Below are 17456 nucleotides of genomic sequence, written 5' to 3' on the forward strand. Positions count from 1 at the left end.
ACGCTCGGCATAATTGCTCTCTATAAAAAGGCAACGGGGTTCTGACGTTAAATGACGCTTCTAAAATATCCTGGAAATCAAAAGTCTGACTCATTCCATAGTTCTATGTATGGAATTTCAATGCGAATAGCTAGGGCTCAAAACTTTGATTGTATGAGAAGTTTTAGCGTGGAATACCTGAGAGAATGTTTGCTTCATTCTCCAAATAAACTGCTTTTGAGACACCTCTGGAAGGACCAATCAGATTAGTTCGATAAGGGTGAATCCAAGCCCACGCTGAGTATTGTTTATTGACGAACTATTCTCTTGCTCAGGTCATCTTTTCAAATAATTAAGCAGTACGCACTTCTCTCCGAATGTCTCTCCGGTCCTTTAAATCCCTTGGAATATCTGACTGGTTTATATATTTATTTATCATGCGTAGCGGTGTCAACAAATAAGAATTTCGTTTGAATGGTGGTAGCTAATACCGAAATTTCTGACACCACGACAAGGAGCTGCGGCGTCGGCCCTGACCTTGACCGTGGTTCTGATTTATTTCAAGGATTACTGTGTGACGTTATATGGGTGCGATTTAACTTCAGCATCTACTCCCACTCGAAAATTACCCGAAAATCCAGCGAAAGTGTGAGTCACGGGCAGATGAAGGGGGTAGGTTAGGTGCGGTCGCTGTGGTGTCCCAACCCAGCACGCTGCACACTTGGTCGAATGGTCAGTGGCGCCGACTCCATGGGGCCTGATGGGGCCCGAGCCCCCCCAAAAGTTCGTTACAGATGTGAGAAAAAAATGTTTCAGGCTTGTCGATCTTCCCCGAAGTGTCCAGATATCGGGATTCGAGTGATCAGGGTTCTAATGTTGAACATACGACTCTTCTAAAATGCTTAAAAACCTAAAATTAACTACTTATAAAATTTACCGGGGCAAATTCCCCGGTTTGGGCCCCCCCCGATATTTTTTGTAAGTCGGCACCCCTGCGAATGGTAAGGCATTTGGTGGAGTGGATCAGCAGCTAAGGTCATTCGCGACATGAGGGGTAAGAAGGAGATGAAATTATGGAGGGAGGTCTAGCGTCAGCTTAACCCCATTGCGCTGTAATGACGAGTCTACCTCGTCATGAACTTGCGATGCCAAACCGCGCAATGACGAGTGCATCTCGTCATTGAATTTTCATAATTTTACCACTGTTTAGAGGAACAATATAATTATTTTGAAAGCTTAACACTTTGAGTGCTGGCTGCTAATTTCAAAGCCCTACTGAAAAATCCAGCCATTTTTACTGAATTCGCAATTTTTTTAAAAAACATATCCATCAAAAATGTATTTATATCGATGTGTATTTCAGTGAAAATAGACTTTGCTCTTCTTTATGAATGAGTTTAATGACATTTGTTGCTAACTTCTAAATATATATTTTAATAATTAAAAACTACTGTTTTTGAAAAATAAAATGTTGCAACAAATGATGTACCGCCATAAAATGCATAATATTTTTTTATTACGCTCAATTTGAACTATTTAAACCGCGGAAATCATACAGAAGCATTTTTCCAAGCAAATCATTCAAAATACTGGATGACAAAAAAGGTCACTGCACCCTCAACGAACAGTTATTTCCTCCAAAGAATTTCACACAAGGTAGGCTGAGATAAGGGTGCCGGTAGCTACAGAGGACTTTTTGTCCTCAAGACATTAAAATAACTATTTTTCCATCGAAAATTGAATTGAAAAAACCATTTTTGAAATAACAGAACCCCTAAGCAGTGAACTGGAAAAGTATCATGGGCGAAATATTACAGCTTCAAGCAAACAAAGTCAATAAAATACATAGACGTAATATTACGTCCATGGCAATCCTCAGAATGATTAGTAGGACGTAATATTACGCCCATGGCACGCAAAGTGTTAAAAATGTTAAAACATGCATAGTATACATAAATAATTCATATTTCATGAAACATAATACATTGGAAGGATTAAAATCATTTCATTCGAGTAGCGATAGCTGTGTTCTCCATGTTTAATAATCACATTTCATTTCACGGTTCTACGTTGATTACAAATTACAGAATATAATTTCTTTACCTACCATCAAAAAGATAACCACAGAAACAAATAAATAGAGAATGGGAGCACGATATTAAAAAAAAATAATCGAAGTGGAAGGGGTTAAGTCCAGTAGCGTAGCCAGGAATTTTGTTTGTCTTCCCCCGCGGGGGAAACGGGGTCCAAAACCAGGGGGAAAAACTTTGAAAAACGGTACCAAGTAGAGGGTTTGAAATTAATTTAACACTTTTTCACCATCGAGAAAAGCTTCAGTTTTCAAAGAAATCTTTTGTAAATTCATGATTTATCAATATTTTTATATTTTATCATGAAGCAAAGTTATTGTCCTTTTATATTTCGTCACCGTCTTGCATTCGAGCAGGGCACTATAAAATGGACCGAAAACGATATATCCAGGGTCGATTCGTCATCTTTCCTAGTGATTGATGGAAGAGACCCGTCACATCCCGGATTCTCGAACGGGCTTCTCGGAAGAAATTGTCTCTTTTCTGCTACAGTCGATCGTACCTCGCGGAGGAAGCTGTGGGGGGAGGGGGGGAGGCCGTCCAATGGGAAGGTGGGCGGGTGTTTGGGGAGGCGAGGAGACACAAGATGCATGACGAGCCGTTGGATTGAGGAGGAGGAGGGTGGGCGGAGGGGAAGGTGGAGGGGGACGTCTCGAGGAGTAGTGGGAGGGGACAAGGGGAGGGGGGCGGCCGCGCGGAGGGGAGGGCGGCGGAACTTTTGCCTACTTTCTATTTATCGGCTCTCTCGCCCGAGTCGGCCACAAGGCGAGTTGTCGAGAGGAGGTCGTAGCACGCACGCCGTCAACCAGCATCGAGGAACGCACCAACCTCCCTTCCTTCTTCTTGCTCTTCCTACTCCGCTCAGTGTGTCAGAGGAACGGTAGTCGTGCCGGCGAAAGGATCAAGTCTGTTCACCGCTTGTAAGCGGAAGGTTTCCCGTCCCTCACCGCGTTCAATTTTGGTGTACCTCACCGGCTCCTTATTTCGACCCACGTGAGGAAAGCTGGTGCTAGTTCTCTTGCTTGGATTTTTGTGAAACATCTCTATTTATTCCGTGTACCTGTCGGTGACTTGGCGAGAATTATCCGAGGTGCTAGACATTGCCGAGTTGCACAGATCTATCTCCCACGGTTCCAGAAAACTCGGCTGGAAGTGAAATCGCGGCTTCGCGAGCTCTCGCGTCTCAAGTGGTTCCGTTCTCCATGTAGTGCCAAGATTAATATTCGTAACGCTTGGCTTTGATTCACGAGTGGTGTCGTGTCGTCGTCAGCTGTTTGTTTTCTGGTGTTGCTCCCGGACGCATGTTTCCTACTGTCAGTGGAGTCTCATAGCGTCGTGAAATGGCCGCTAGGGCGGCAATCCGCTGGGTGCCAACCCCTTCCATACTATTAGTGCTCCTGTTGCTGCTGAACCAGTTTCACGCTTATGGACACGTACCAGGTGAGTGAGGGCGAAAGACTATTTTTTTAATCCGGCTGATTTCCGTTTCTAGCTCCTTGGAGTATGATGTCTGTTGACTCCGTGCAGGTGACACGTAAAGGAAAGTGGCTTCGGGAGGAAATATTTGGGTTATCAGTTCAATAGGCCGCTTACAGGAATATGCGGAGAAATGCTGTTGCGCGGCCTTTGAAGGAATTTCAATAGCAAATATTTTTATACGAACTCAACGGTCTCTTAAAAGTGCTTTCGAATTTCAATAAATGGCTAAAATAAAACATTTTTGTTTGAGCACGTTAATATAGAGAATTGGCCGTTCATTTTGCCGTTCGACTGCTGTGGTTTGACAAAGTATTTTCTTCGATTAATAGTAGCGCTGAGTTTTCATACTTTACGTGCGTATTTTCTCTTTCTCCTGGTCATGTACATGGAGTCGTGCACGTCTCAGTCGAGTCACGGAAGCCCGAATGTGTTACCCTCATGAGGAATTGCTGAGCAAAGGAAAAGTTTCTCTATCGTCATCAAATTGTGGGATGCCTTGAGCAACAGCAGAAAAGACTCGATGCCGAAGTTCCCGCTGGCGATCTGGAATTGAACCTCTCTAGAACCAGCGTTCGGCGGGAAAGCCACGGGAAAAATTCCGCGTTTCACTTGTTTGCTGGAAATCGATTGCAAGTCTGCTCGAGCCAATTTCCGTATTCGGGGAGGAGACTAAAGGGCACTCCGCTCCATTTGACTGCGCTGTCACAGACGATTACTTCTGTTAGTGCTAGTGTCGTCATCACTAGCTATTAGAATTTAATTGCGTGATTGGTCCCTATTAATGTATTGCTTTATTCCTTCATTGTTGAGCCTAGCTCCCGTGGTTGTATATGTATACTTGTATTGAAATTTTTTAAAATGCCTTTTATTTAAATTGGTAAAGAATACGATGAGATTTGTCATATTTCTTACCATTTTATTGGGGTTGCACCAAATACGTGGCTTGATATTTCTTAATTTCGTTAGCATATAATGCTATGAACAATTTAATAATTGTGATTAGACAAGCTCATACATAGTGACAGCGTGCAACAACCTCTGCTAGTATTAAATACAAGGATTAATATAATGATATAAAGAAAACTTAAATTCTCTTTTAATAAGCACTTTAATTACTTTCAGTCTTAATATATTATTTATTGATTATGATTGTGGTTAGTTTGGAGTGGTCATTTATACTTTCCTTTCAATATCAATCCATCACCTCACTCAACTCGGAATCCTAAGGTACCATCTTCCAAAGGTCTCTTACCCATTAATAGCAGTCTTCTGAGTGCCCGTCTGACTTCTTGGAGGAAAATCGATGAAATTCGCCTTCCGAGTCCTTGATGCATATGTCGTTGAAATGGAAAAATTGGTTCCGTTAGAAACATATGTTATTTTCAATACGCAGTACAAGGAGGGATTAATTGGATGTGATTTTGTGTTGCCTAAATGCATGATTTGTTTGCGTATTCTGGAATGGTATTGTGGCAAAGTGAACTCAAAATTAACGGCCAATTGAGGGAAATGAGAATGACGTTTATTTAACTATTCCGTGTATCTCGCGCTAGCTCGTCCCGAAACTGTTCAACTGTTCTCATGTCCCGTACATTGTCAGCATCACAATTCGCTACGTTTCTTTAGGATTATTACAAATGCCTTTTCAGCAAAGTGAGGTTGTTTCATGCAGAGAATTAGGGCAGTATGAGGAAGAGAGTTTGCAATTTGACGCCTTGTGGCCCCGTTCCAGACTGACCTTCACAAGGGTACGTGCGATCGCCGGAGATTTCAACGCCTGCCGACTCGAGTGTGTTTGCACACAGCAATTATGGGGTCCTCAAGAGTCTCTCACCATTTGTGGTTCTTTTTTATTTCTCTTTTGAGGCATTTGATTTGTTTTTTTACGAGCTCATCTTTTTTACCTTCCCTTCGTTCCCGCGGTCCCGTATACTATCGTCGCCTTATCCCGTATCGAAGCAGCGTCCGTTGACCGAGTAACGGGACAAGGCGCGGAGAGACGGGACTCTCTCCCCTATGTGCTGCCCTGCTCTCGCGTCATTTCTCTCATATCTCATTTCAAGATGTGGTGTCTATGAAATTTGGTGAGTTACGGGCGCTGGCCATCGTTGTTACTGTTCTCCTTTCTCTTGAGAGAGAACATTTAAGTCCATTCCTTAGAGGACCATAACAAAGACGAAAATAATAAAGCAAACTTCATCAGATGATGCGTGTAGATAGAGTCAATATTGATTAGGTATATATAATTGAAGAGTTTAGTTTTTTAATCCATTATCATTGAGATGTTTTAAATATCGATTTATCGATATAAGACTGCGCAATACCCCAAATTTACTGGAGAAAGGCGAAAAAAGTATTTTATTTTTGAAGAGGTTTAGTTTTCCACAAAATGTTTATAAGAATTCGATGAAATATTTAGTGTAAATATAGAAAAAAATTTAAATCTAGTAGCTATTAGTTTTCCAGTTATTCTGCAGTTTGTCTGGACTGTTTACTAATTGTCCAAGCCGTGAACCGTGAGGATCCGTGAACCGTGTCTCAGCGCTGGAAAGCGAAAGTAAAATTTTCACTGACGGGAATGGAAATGAAGTGTAAATATATTGTCGGGAATACCATTATTTCTTTCTTGAATGCGAATTTTTTTATATTTTCTGTATGATATGTCTCCGTATGAAATAGTCGCTAAGGTGGCACATTCAATTGTATGCATTATATTCTACTTACTTGTAAGTTGAAGTAAAGTTAAATTTATAATGAAAGCTTCCTGTGATTGCTTTTATTTTGTATTGTTTACGCATTAGTGCGGCAGTGGAGGTAATTTAGTAACTTACATTTAATCAATATAAAATGTAAGCTAAGATCGTTTTCTTTTTGTTGTTACTAAATTTAATTTACATAAATTCCTGTTTAATATTCGATTTAGAGTTATTTGAGGTTCATAACAACTGTGGGTATCCAATCATCATTTACCATATTAACGAAGCGAATCTCGGGGGGTACTTAGTGTATTTATTTAAAAAAAATTCTGTTTTTAAACCATGCAACTCTTTTTTAATTCTTAAATTTTATAATACATCTAATGAAACGAAAATGTGTATTTAGTTGAAAATATTAGAAGATGAAATCTTTTACAGCAACTTTTTTTAAGAATAGAAGCTGTTTTATTTAGTAATATTTTCGGTATGGTAATCCTAGTCATGGAAAACTCTTACGGTAATTTCTTTTATGATAATATGTCGGTGTCTAGTTTTATTCTCTTTATGATGTAATTTTGATTAATTATTTACTTTGAACCTGAGTTCTTAGTGTTAAAAAACTGAAAACTAAACACCTCAAAGTTGCGAAGGCTAATGATTGATGATTTTATATTTCGATCAATTGTTATTTTTTTGTCGTTTTGCGAGGATTTTTCAACAGAAAATGTAGTGTAGGTGATTATAGTTTCCATTATTGTCGTCTGTGCTTTCTAATTATGAACTTTACATTGAGTGATACGAAGGTCTTCATCAATTTTAAATATAGGAAATGCTAAAATTTTAATTCAGGGTCTAATAATAGAAGTAGAATATTTTTCACTGTAAATGTATGGAATTTTTGGTCACGTAGTTTATGCGGGATAGTTTATTGATAGTAAGGTATTGATCCTCGAGAAGAAATTTTTTTTTTGCTGTATTGATTTTTCAGTATCCTGTCATGATTTGAAATCTCGATGCGGACGATTCTTTCGCCTTTGTAACTTATTACCTTGCTACATTATTTTAAATTGATAAAATGAATGATTTTTTATTTAAGAGTTTTTTTTAGCGAGCTATGAATAATGAACTTGCGATATTTCTCTGTTATGATAGCTGCACGACTTTTCCCCCACTTTTTTTTGGCGATGCATTGATCATAATTCTTTTCGGCTTCCCCGCGTGACTTACCTGATTAACATACAGGGATTTTGGTCTTAAAATTTATTCTCTTATAGGATACTGCTATTGGTGGGTACTGGCTGATAGTGTAGCCGTAGCTCAAACATGCTTTCACTCATAAATTATTATTATTCATCTTTTGCTAAAAATATATAAACAAGAGAAACAGTAGTCACGGAACTCGGCAGTTTCCGTCGTAGAGAATACTAACGCTACCGAGTAGGTAGGGTATGTATTGGTTGCTACCTCAATGCACTGAGCTTCAATTCTGCTCTTTCTGTAGATATAATGATATTTGTTCTAGAATTTCGTGACTCCGAATGGTTGAGAAACGCTACGAATAAGGCCAGTGCAATAATGTGATTTCGTGACTCCACGCGTTCAGGATTCTTATTTATTGCTACTTTTCGTGCTTAAATCGATCTCCTGTCATCAAATTTCCATTCCCTTACTGTTTTAAGCGTTGAAATGAATTCAATATGGACGCCAATATCCTGTTAATCAGACGCATATTTCCATGGAAAGAACTGGGATATTGCTGGAATTCTCTTTACTGCCAAAATTATGGGATCGGGTAGGTGTGGTGGCTAGAATGTTGGCTGCCCAACCTGTGGGCTCGGGTTCAAATCTAGGCGATGGCAGAGAATTTCCCAAGACTGCCCAATCCCTGCTTGATTTATATTTGGAGGACATTTTAAGCGCAACTCTGTCCGTCGGATGGGACGTTAAACCGTGGTCCCCTTGATGCCTTTCGTTAAGAATAGACTAATGCCGATGTCGGCTTTTTGTCCTCTCTTCCTTACCTACCCTTCCCCAATAGTGTGATTGGTCTCAGCTGTCGATCGACTCCTCCAAATGCCTACCACCTCAACATTGTGGAAGACTGCAAAATATGTTATTATATGAAGGTGAAATGATTTGCTCGACAAAATAATCCCCGTCCCTTTCACCCCTCTGGTCGGGGTGTTTCGCTCGATAGCTGTGCTTCGGGTCACATTGTCTAACGTATTCCCTCGTATGTAATGTTTTCCCCACGAATATTATAAAAGAGGATCCTCAACTCTGCCTCAAAATGATTTTTGTCCCTAACCGCGCATTGAATGGATTTACTAAAGTCGCCACTTGCGTCGCTGACAGGCAAAGTGATCCGAGTTTCACTGGGAAAAATGGTATGGTTAGGGATTAAAACCAAAATTTATGTACATGATGATGTGATATATGAAATTCATAACTTTAGAATGCTATTCCTCGCAATAACAAGCATTAGGTTCCAAAATATTGGGAGAATGTGGATCGCATTGCACTCATCACCGCCGGGCGGATACTTTTGAAAAGAGAGTGAATAAATGAATGGGCTATAGTGCCGAGTGCCATTTTCGAAATGCGCAAATGTCCTGGTATTAGTTTGGCCCCGTGGTGGAGTTCCTTTCTCGGAGTGGCTCCGTGATTGGGACGATTACAAGTGTGAAAATTATGTTAAGATTGCGGGTGAAATCCGTAGCAGTTTTTTTCAATCCGGACCAAGGTTGTTATTTCGTCACAATTGGCAAATTCTTCTCTCGGATCCCGCAAAAGAAAGTTCTCATCCCTAAGGCATGAGATAATTTACTCTGTCATAATATTGGCGAAGGTGTTTGTAGCTCTTTAATACGAATATCATTGAAACAGATTTTAAAGTCTTCGATGCCTGTCTACTGACATGCGGCTATAAGGATTCCTCGGCGAATTTTTGGAACATTTAATTGCATCTTCATATAAATTTTCCTTGTTCGCAAATCACGAAAGCTGTGGCTTTCACTTGTTGGCTTCTCGATAGGAATAAGTATTGGTCGTAATGGATATGCGGCATGTGAGTTTGTGTTCATGCGACGTGTGCAATGCAGGTCTGTGAGTATTTTAAGTTTATTTTCCACCTTATCGTATCACTGAGTAGTTCTATCTGACCTAAGGGCTTTTCTTGGTCAATATCAGCACATAGAATCTTTCGAGCAACAAATATTTGCACATAAAAATATTGCGTAGACTGTTGCGCCTAGAAATGGCTTTTCATGTCATAAGGGCTCGTAAGTTATAGCATTAAGGGATTTGTAGCAATACAGACCTTTAAGGTAAATTTATTTTGCAAATTTTCTTAACTCCTTGTTTGACGAAAGTCAGCCAAATATTTACGTATCTATTAGGTTATGGGATTTAGTGGAAATATTCAGTGTGAATGTTCGCTGTCAAAAAGTTGCCACGAAGGGCCTCAGTGGTTCATATCTAAAGTTATTGCCGCAAAGGAAGTAATGAGTGTCTCCTCCCCAAAGTGGTGAATGAATGCTTTTGAAATTGAAGGAATATTCTGCGCTGGAATTGAGGGCGTGGGCAACTAGAATTAAAATCAATGCATTTTTTGTTTGTTGCTCAAATGAATTTTATGCGCTAAAGTTGCTTATTTGAGTTAATCAATCATCGCGAGTAAAACAACTTCAGTTTCGTTTCCTGTGCCGAGGCTTAAACGCAAAATTAATTTTTATCAGTGTGGAATTTTTCGTCTTTCAGTTCTTAATGTTAGGTTCCAGTTGGCTTTGCTCTTTGACCTCGCTAATAGACAATCCCTCGAGTCGTGACCTATTATTATAAATCCTAAATCTTGCACCTCTTCTTAGATTTAAGCCTGCTTCTACTTAAAGTTTGTTGTTAGTACTACATTAATGCGTTCAATTTAATCGGATACATCAGTAAACATTATAGCCTGATGAAGATATTCGTCGATGGGCAGGGGAAAGGGAGAGAAAGGCAAAGGAACTCTCCGCTGTAGTTTTATGGGAAAAATATTGAAAACGGTTATGATGTAAAATACGTAAAAACGGAAAAGGATAGGAGGGCGAATTGGAGAGCTGCGTCACACCAATCTCCGGATTGTTGCCTAGTGATGATGATACTTATAGTCCTATTTTGATAATTATTCCCTGTGGACATCAAATAGGTTATGTTCTAAAAATGTCTTATTTTCATATGTTGGCTTGTGCCTGAATGAAATGCATGTTCAATACGGTTTTTACAAAAATTTCAACGCCCATAAAAGGTTAAGGAAAGCTATTAATTGGGGTCGGCAGGTTCGTGTTCATTTCTACTATCTGGAAATGCAGAATATCTTCCTCTACGGAGGTCATTTTATCTCTCTTGGACAATCTTATCTTATGAATACGTAATCAGAATTATTATATGGTAAATAAGCCTTTAATTTTACTTCCTGCGTGAAAATGTCTAATTCTACGCTTTTCGCTCGTTTTCTGTTGTAACCTTGATGTAGGAGCATTTTAGATCTTTGAAAACGATTTTCTGATCGAGAAGAATACTGCGGTCCCAAATTTAAATTTTGTTTTTAGATTTAAATGCTATAATCTGTTGCTTTTAATAGGAATTTGCGTAAGATCGTGGATACAATATTTTGTGATTAAATTCACCCGCATGATTCCGTCTTTCGCATCATGCATCGTATCGAATATCTCTGGGCTCGTCTATCGTAGTAATATTTCCGCTGCATAGAATCTTTTGATCAAAAGTGTGTCGTAATCTAATGTATCATCATGTTCTGCTAACTTCATGGCTATGAATTCTTCATTTAAATCAGTTAAACATTTCGTAAACGATTTACAAGTGGTAGATATTCATCGCCTTTGTTTCTTATTCAAGGCTTTAAATTGTGGTTATGTTGGTTTGCAGCGGTGCCTTTTCCGTGCAAGTTGACGTTTGCTAAAATTCGGCTTTTTTCTTTTATCCTAGGGAGTTATTTAGTTATTCAAGTGGTAACGTTTGTCACGGCCAATGGAAATTACTTTTCTGTTTAACTATTGAAGCCTTATAGCTCACCTATCCGATTCTTCCTTATGTAATAATTGCAATTGGATGAATGCGGAGACTCTAATTTATATCAGATATTGGTATTAGCTCCGTATGATAATCATTATCTATCTAGAACCCATAAATGAATATTTACCTGCTTGAAATGCAGTTTTTCATGGGAAGGCATGTTTCTCATGGAAATTATTGGTTGTGCCAGAGGTATTTTTAAAATCAAATCGGAACCAATTAGTTTTAACTACTTTTTTATCAATGCAAAATAATTTGTCATTATATTTAACTTTATTTCATCATTAATTTTTCAAGTCTATTCAGTTGTAGGATTTTACAAGCTTTTGACTCGTTACGGTGCTCCATACGGTAGTTAGCTGAACTCACAGCGTGTGCGCTTAGAGATACCCAATTCAATATTAGAAACCTTCGTGAAAGCATGATAGCAAGTGTTCTCGGTGCTTATAAAGTGACATGTTTGAAAGTGACGTGGCTAATTTTTTCCCACGCATTGCGAATCTTATTGGTAACGGTGATGCACAAATTGAATTCTTTTGATATTTATTGCAAACAACATTTAAATTGACTAAACTCATTTGATTTTCAGTCGATGTAATATATCGAGAGTTGACGGAGTACGGTACCAAATATTTATCTTGTACAGCGAGGAAATTGATTTCAGAATTGGTTTTCATTGTTATTAATAATAAATGTCGTATCAAATTACTTCCACTTAATCATGGCCGTTCCATACTTTTGGGGACGTGAGTTGGATATAAAAATTGGTTTCTTTTCTCGCTGATAGCCTTACCAATCAGTTGTTTCGTCATCTCTCTCTTTCGAACTAGTGGTGAGGTTATTTCAGCTCCGATGTTACTTCATCGTCCGTGATAAATTTCCGCTACGCCGCAGATAAAGCCATCGATCCCTTGGATTGATTCTTATATTATAGTCACGGCTTTGGAGAGAAATCCCGAATTTATTTTTGACTCCAATGCTTCCGTATGAATCTCGACTTTACTATGCACGCGATATAACTAAGTGCTAATGCGAGTTGCAAGTTATGTCTTTTTTTATCTCGCGTCGTTTACCAATATGTGTGTGATATTTACTGTTTTGTTCCCTCATATAACCTGTCCCGACCTCTTACTGTGAGGTCAGAGAATTAGACGTGTACGATAGGCTGCTGTGATTTTCTGAGATCTTCATTTCTATCTCACCCCTGCTGCGGGACTAACGCAGTCGTTCTGGTCCGTGTACCTTGCTGACCCTTTCCCCTCTCCGGTCTTCCGTGGAACTATTCCCTCTTCGTTTCCTTTCAGTCTCACTCATTCATTTCAGTGCTTTTTATCGTGGTAGCCAAGGGGGTCTTTTGTATGCATACGAAAACTAAACTAAATGAAAATCAAAGTGGTATTGTTGGGTAACTTAAAATATGTTGAGATCGCTCATTTATGCAGGAGAAATTTTCTGTGATTCGCTCAAATGTTTAGTATTATACGAGTGCCAAAGTTTAACCTCCCCTTGAAATAAAATCACTTTAGGTCAAGGAACTTGAATTCATTCAGGGTCCTCCTTACTAGGGTATTCGGGAAAACTCTCCCGGAAAATTTTAGGATATTTAAAGCCTGGATATTGATTTTTACCCTATTCTGGCTCTTGAAAATTAGATATAAGTTTATCAAAAGCAGCAAATTCGCAAAAAATAGATTCTGTGAAGAGTGAGAATTTCACAGATTATAAAATTTAATGATGTATTATGGTCCTGCAATATTTTTTAGTGAATTTGTTTCTTGAACTGCACTGAAATCTAAAAAAACTCTACATTAACCTTATTGAATAGCCCTAACAAAAAACATTAGGTTCTCTTTATTATCTGTCTCATTTATTTTATTTGTTTGTTGTATGATTTTTTACGCTAAGTATGTTGTGAGTGAAGCAAATGATGAAAAATTTGAGGTTGATAATAGCAAATAAAACTTTGGTTGGAGTCTTTTTTATGACACCTTTCATATGTACTCCACAAATGGACGCATTCGGCGATCGCCGACCAGCCGACCCGGCCAAACCGCCCTTGCTGATAACCTTAAAAGCAAAACTTAGGTCTTATGAAATTGAAACTTCCTTAATCCTTAGATGTAAAACCTACTCCGATGGTTAGAGAGCATAGTATCAGGTAAATTCAATTGCAGTTACGATTTATTGCATGACTGTGCCGCCCACTAACTTACGCAGTAAGATGTTTTTTATTATTGCTTCCTTCACAAGTTATAGTTAGTTTGATTTACATTCCATTGTTTTTTCTTTAGTATCTTTATCATGTATTAGCTATGTATCAAAAGTTCATCTGGAAGACTTTTTTAAAACAAGAATAGGTAAAGTATAGCGATTATATTCTTGAAGGTGATTCCTACAACAGGCAATAGCCTCTGGGGTAACCTTAACCCCTGGGCTGCGGGAGTTCACGATTTTAGCTGCCAGCCAGTTTAGAAGAGACCCCTGTACAGGAGGCACTCCATGCCACGAGGGCTGGTCTGGTAGAATTAAGCCCCTTAGCGAATCTTATGGTGTGGGAAAGTGCCCAAGTGCAAGATATCCACGTAGCAAAAAAAAGATTTGGTTAAATGCCGCAGTCAGCGTGCAAAACGTATAAAAACGTTCCCACACTTTAAGAGTTAAAGCTCCAACATTGGTTGTGTATAAATGTTATTTAAATGTTTAAATTGTTTAAGGAGCAATAAATATATTAATATATTAGAATTAGCCCGAGTTTGACATCAGGTGGAATGTGTATCATGGAATCGACTCTCCCAGAGATTATTATGCGCGAATAACAAACGTGACACGCTGGGCCTATGTCAAAATACCGGAGCTGAGTGACTGATGGATCGTATGACATCGACCGCCGCGTGCGTTCCCCTTAATGACGGCGTACGACCGCGCCATTTGACTGTGACTTAACTTCTCCCACTTTCTATCACTCCCATGATTCCAACTACGCTCGCCTCTCCCCCTCCCCTCCGCTTTTCTACTTAAATGCAACGCCGCCGGCGCGGTTGGTCAAGAGGTGAGACTAAACAGTCTTGCGCCGAGGTGGCTACGGTCTGCGTAATGGCATTCCTTTCGGATGGCTGGTCAGGCGCTTTGCCCCCACTACGATAGGGGGGGACCTCCTCCGCTCCGTGGGTGATTCGGTTCGTCGTCTTCTCCTGGGCTCGTGCCTCGAATGCACAACTGGCGCCGCCGTCACTGACGACGACGGGTTCCTCCGTGACACCGACACTCTTCGCCGCGTGGCGTCCCACCTCCCCTTTCTCCATCGACTCCCGGTTCTTTTTCGCCTCCGTGCGTTACTTCGCCCGGAAGGCCATCGTATCGGCCGACAAGTGAGCCTTCATGTCGGGTCACTTTTGACAGCTTCCTAACGTGCGTCCTGCGATAAACAAAGTTCGCTGTCTCTGCACAGCGAAATTTATCTTAAGCACTTGTACTTAACTATCACACGTGTGGTACTTAAATTAATTCTCCATCTTCTAACTCAACGGGGCTAAAATATAATGAGTATCTACCAAACCAGCCCTAGAAATCCTACTTTGGTAGTATTAGATGGTAAAATAACTTGAAACTTTGAAATGCTATTTAATAATTACAAAATTCACAATTACGCGTACAAGATACATATAAGATCCAGTTATTTGTTCAGTAATCAGTACTATAGGCCATCTCGGCGCCCCCAATGGTAATAAATACTAACTAGAGAGACTATCATTCAATGTGATTTATTTTAGCATCGCCCCCAAATTTCTCTTTCTTTAATTTCCACCTGATTTCCACTTCCCAAAGTGGAAACACTTCAGCATTTGTTTCGATTTTTGAGTCATGTTTGTACTAAATTATTTACCAAGTTAGAGCAAATGATTGTGCTATCATATTGTGTTAAGAATACAAAAAAAAAGAGGAAGGATAGAATTGATGTAAGAGAATAAGAAACGAGTCGCGTAATAAGGCTCAGAGGGCTTGAGCAGCGCGGATGAAGAATATCTACGAAAACGTACAGAACAGCCTTATTTCGGAAAAGTAGAGCCCGCCTCTAAGACAGTGTGGAACCCCTTCGAGGAAAGAAGCGTAAGATATAATATCCTAAAGGGCAAGAATGGAGAGATAATGATTGAAAACGAAGACAAAGTAAAATGATGGCGAGAGAATGCCGAAGAATACAACGAAGTACAATGGAAAAAGAAGAAGTACGAAAGCTATCAAAAACGAAACGAAAATGGATAAAAATGACATGGGAGCCTCAATGTTAAGAACATAATTTGATGAAGCAGTAAAAGACCTAATAGAGAATACTGAATTGTTCATACAATGCAGTTGAATGCATTTGGTTTAGTTACTGGGAGAAGTCAGCAGTTTAAATCCATTTTTTTGTAATAAAAGTGCATGTGGGTAATTGGTAAACCATCTTTACATTCAAATTCGACGAATAAGTTTTGGTAATCAAGCTTAGAGGCTATGGTTGAAAGTGATAATCGCTGATTCGTGGCCCGTTGGAAACTGTTGGTGAGTACGAGATCGTGGTAGTGAGAAAAGAGCGAAGAAAGACTAATATGCGAATGCTGCTTTTACTGAAAGCCTTTTGTCGTGTCATTACTGTTCATAAATAAAGATCGAAATCTCCGCGTGGTATTCTTCATTCACTGCTTTCAGAGATGCCAGTCTCGTGGGATGAGCTAATCCTAATGCCAAGGAGGTGGGTGGTTGGGACGGTGACGTCACCTTCTCGTAATCATTCTTTGAGTTTGCCGTGGTGTCGTGTGCCTGTTTTCCTGCGAATGGCTTCCCAACGCCCATTAAGAATAAAATGACGCCTCTTTTGAATACATTTCTTCTCTCGGTGTTCATTTTAGAGTCGAAACGGAAATTCAAAAGTATTACTTGCTACTTCATCTCTAATACGTATCATTACGGTAATTGCATGCTTGAGCATTACATACATATTAGTAAAAATATTCGGACTTTATTCGAAAAAAGTTTTGACATTTGCACATCATTGCAAGGGATACATTTTCAGTTCATATGGCATGTGTTTTTCCAAATGAGGAGGTGGGACTGAGTGATAAGTAGGAAAAAGTAAATTAATGGAAGTCGGAAAGAGACTGGAAATATGTTTGAACGACAGGCCGGAGATATGAAGTAGTGGGAAGATATAAAGCGACGCCATTTCTTTTAAATTTTTCGGCGGTCCAACAAGAGGTCTTTGCTGACGCAAAGCCTCAAGAAATTGTTAAGAATCCAGCTTTGCAACTTTGCCTCGGAGGTCTTAATCTTTGCAAAAATCAGGCTTATGATTTCAGCATGATTTTTAATGAAAAGCTGTTCCGTTTCTATGAGTTTGATAATGAAAAGGGCTCTGTATCTGTGTTGAAACTTCTACTGTTCCTTCCTCCACGAGTACCTACAAGCGTAATCCTTAGTAGTGAGAGTTAACAAATACGGTATTTTTTCTATTTATGTTATAAATGCCTCTTAAGTTTAAAAGTAGATCTCTAGAGCCATTAAAAATAGAAAATATTCAAATATAGTCGACAAAAATGAGATTATGGTATTTTAGAGCTATATTGACGGGTTAGTGACATAAATTTATCATTGAAACGCGTCTGCGTACGTGGAGGTTTCCGTGAAATAAATTTCGCGGATGCGGCAACAATCAAGGGTCTGAATTCATGATTCGCGTGTGGGAAGAGCTTCTTTCCTCATAACGTATTTTGTTTAAGTATTCTTCCAATTAAAGTAGGTTTGCATGGAGTATTTAATAAGTGTCCTGGCAGTCTCCTCTCCTTCATGGAATTCCCTCTTCAATTCATAATAAGGCTAACCCCTTTCATTTTATCTAATAATTCTATTTTCTTCCTTCCTCTTCCTCGTTTACTTAACGTTCTACACTCTAGCAATGTTTTTAACATCCCCTCCCCGCTCTGTAATCACTCCATCCATACCTTCTGTTTCCTCCGTATCTCCTCTAGAAACTGTCACTCCTCAACCACCATGATCAGCACTTCGTCTTTACTTTTCCTTTTCGTCCCTTTCTTATTTTACATTTATCTCCAAACCCACATCTTGAACACCTCCCGTCTTTTCTCATCCTCCTTCATTAACG

General features: G+C 39.3%; 1 protein-coding gene across 1 annotated transcript in view; it reads left to right on the forward strand.

Annotated features, from left to right (window-relative positions):
• The first annotated feature begins 2821 nt into the window (after positions 1–2821).
• Positions 2822–17456, forward strand: part of LOC124159382 (dual oxidase) — a 255853-nt gene continuing 241218 nt past the window's right edge. Inside the window, exon 1 of the mRNA XM_046535156.1 lies at positions 2822–3509. Within this exon, the coding sequence (XP_046391112.1) occupies positions 3410–3509 (100 nt within the window). The 5' untranslated portion in view covers positions 2822–3409. The remainder of the gene's footprint in view (positions 3510–17456) is intronic.

The sequence above is a fragment of the Ischnura elegans genome, chromosome 5, assembly GCF_921293095.1.
Source record: "Ischnura elegans chromosome 5, ioIscEleg1.1, whole genome shotgun sequence".
Taxonomy (NCBI): Eukaryota; Metazoa; Arthropoda; class Insecta; order Odonata; family Coenagrionidae; genus Ischnura; species Ischnura elegans.